Consider the following 2169-nt stretch of genomic DNA (forward strand, 5'->3'; position numbering starts at 1 on the left):
AAAAAGTGAAAGCTAAAGGAATGAAGGGAGGGTGTGGTCATCTCTGATAGGTGCACTCAAAACTCAGTGGGCAGTGAAGTGGTGATTTGGAGGGATGCTCGGCCTTCGCTGGAGCATGACATGCACGTCACTGCTCTGCTTTATTGTTCCGAGGTTGTGCTGCTGAGGTGCTGTGGCCGCTGGGATGGGGCTGCTTCGTTTATTCAGGCTCTATCTGACAATTCACAATGCAAAGAAATGAGATTAGAGGAGACAGGGATGAAATGGATCCTAGTGGATCTACGGGAGCCAGCGGGGCGCCTCGCAGTACAATAAATTGTTTGATGTAATTTTCTCCTCATGGGAGCAGCGGGATTGGATGAAGTATAATGATCCTGCTATCAAACCAGCAGCCTGGCCAGCACTTAATGGCAACTCATATGCAAAGCCCAGGAGAGCCTTCCTCCCCTCTTCCTCCTCCTCCTCCTCCTCCTCCTCCTGTAATTGGTCTCCTGCTGCAGCCCGCCTGGAGGCTCCTCTTCACGGCGGAGGCGCCCCCTTGTGGCGGGCAGGGGAAACGCGGGCGCCGCGGGTGGTTTAAAAGCTCCGGCTGAGGAGGCGCTGCCCACAGAACCGAGGAGCTCTACAGCGGGAAAAGTTTACCTCCAACTACTACAGACCACTTCAAGGAGGGACAACCTGCAGAGATGGCAACTCAAACGCAGCAGCCGCCTCACCTGCGCCTGGCCGAGCTCACCGCGGCGCAGTTCGTGGACATCTGGAAGCATTTTGACGCAGACGGTCAGTGCGCGCAAGTGTCCGGTCTAATCAATGTGCAATTAACTGAGAGATCAATTAGTGTTTATTAGAAGCTCAAAGATAAATTGAGAGAAATATATGTGCTATTTTAAACTTGGGTTTTTTATTTAATGTGTTGCAGCAGTTTTGTTTTCAGTGAGACTTTAATCCTTCTGCTGTGTTTTCAGGATAATGTAGTAAAATCAGCAACATCTGTACAGTAATGTCAGTAACTGCTGTTAAAAGAATAAGAAAAAAAGAAAAGAAAAGAAAAGCATACATTCACTCCGGCTAATTTGAATGGTATGCCAGCTTTATTGGGGCTATTTGTGATGTCAGTATTTTAGAATTTTACTCAAAAACATAGTGCATCTGTGATTTTTGTTGGATGTTATCACTAAAAACATCTTATTGTTGTGATTTACTCTGTTTGCTGTTAAAATGTCTCACTGCCTTTTGGGATATTTGAGTGAAGTTACAGAGAGAAGGCTGGAAAAGAGGGAGAAGACAGAGTGGAAAAAAAAGGGATGAGAAAGAGGGGAGGAGGGGGAGGGACGGAGGCTGAAAGATGAAAAGAAGAGATGGGGGAGGGAGAGAGAGGGATGCAGAGGAGGGAGGATGAAGGAGAGTGGAAAGGTAAGAGATGGGAGGATGCCACAGTGGAGAAGTGAAGGGGTGTTTTCTCCTGAATCTTGCTGGGTGGAGCTTCTGGAGCTTACTGGGAATGAACTGGTGTGTGTGTGTGTGTGTGTGTGTGTGTGTGTGTGTGTGTGTGTGTGTGTGTGTGTGTGTGTGGGCTTGTGTCACACAACTACTGCTGGAAGATCCTTCATTAATGCCATTAACGCATAAAGTCATATTCTAAATTATACTCAGTTGTATTAAAAGTATTAAAAATATCGTTCTGCAGGCAGAAAATGCAAATTCTTCTAATTACAGTTCCAGTAATGGATCATTATCACTGATGCATTAATATATAGGCGGCTGTTTAATGTCGAGCTGAGATGAGATTGTGTTGTTGAATCTGTGTCACTCAAAGTTTAAATCATATTGTTAACGTAAATATGCTTGAAAACCTCAATTTTTCTCAGCTGGTTTTATATAAATATATGTATATATATATATATGTGTGTGTTTTTGTCTGACTGAATTATTTTTTTTTCTTTTAATTTTTGACCAAATCAAACAACCAACCTGGCTCGACTGTAACTGTGATTGTAGTGGTGTATTCTGATTTTAGTGCCTTTAAAAATTTAAAGAAAAAAAAAAACAATCTTAAGGGCTAAATTAGAAGTCAAGCAATAATCAATAGATAATCAAACATGAAAATAATGATTGGCTAACAATAGGTCACATTTTATAAGTGGATTACATGTTAAAGGAGTGGAAGTG

At 43.0% G+C, this 2169-nt stretch overlaps 1 protein-coding gene across 2 annotated transcripts in view; it reads left to right on the forward strand.

Annotated features, from left to right (window-relative positions):
• Positions 1-686: 686 nt before the first annotated feature.
• Positions 687-2169, forward strand: part of LOC103366279 (calretinin-like) — a 16396-nt gene continuing 14913 nt past the window's right edge. For both annotated transcript variants that reach the window (XM_008293955.1, XM_008293956.1), the window contains exon 1: positions 687-780. In XM_008293955.1, coding sequence (XP_008292177.1) covers positions 687-780 — 94 coding nt within the window. The remainder of the gene's footprint in view (positions 781-2169) is intronic.

This window comes from Stegastes partitus, unplaced genomic scaffold (assembly GCF_000690725.1).
Source record: "Stegastes partitus isolate 25-593 unplaced genomic scaffold, Stegastes_partitus-1.0.2 Scaffold926, whole genome shotgun sequence".
Taxonomy (NCBI): Eukaryota; Metazoa; Chordata; class Actinopteri; family Pomacentridae; genus Stegastes; species Stegastes partitus.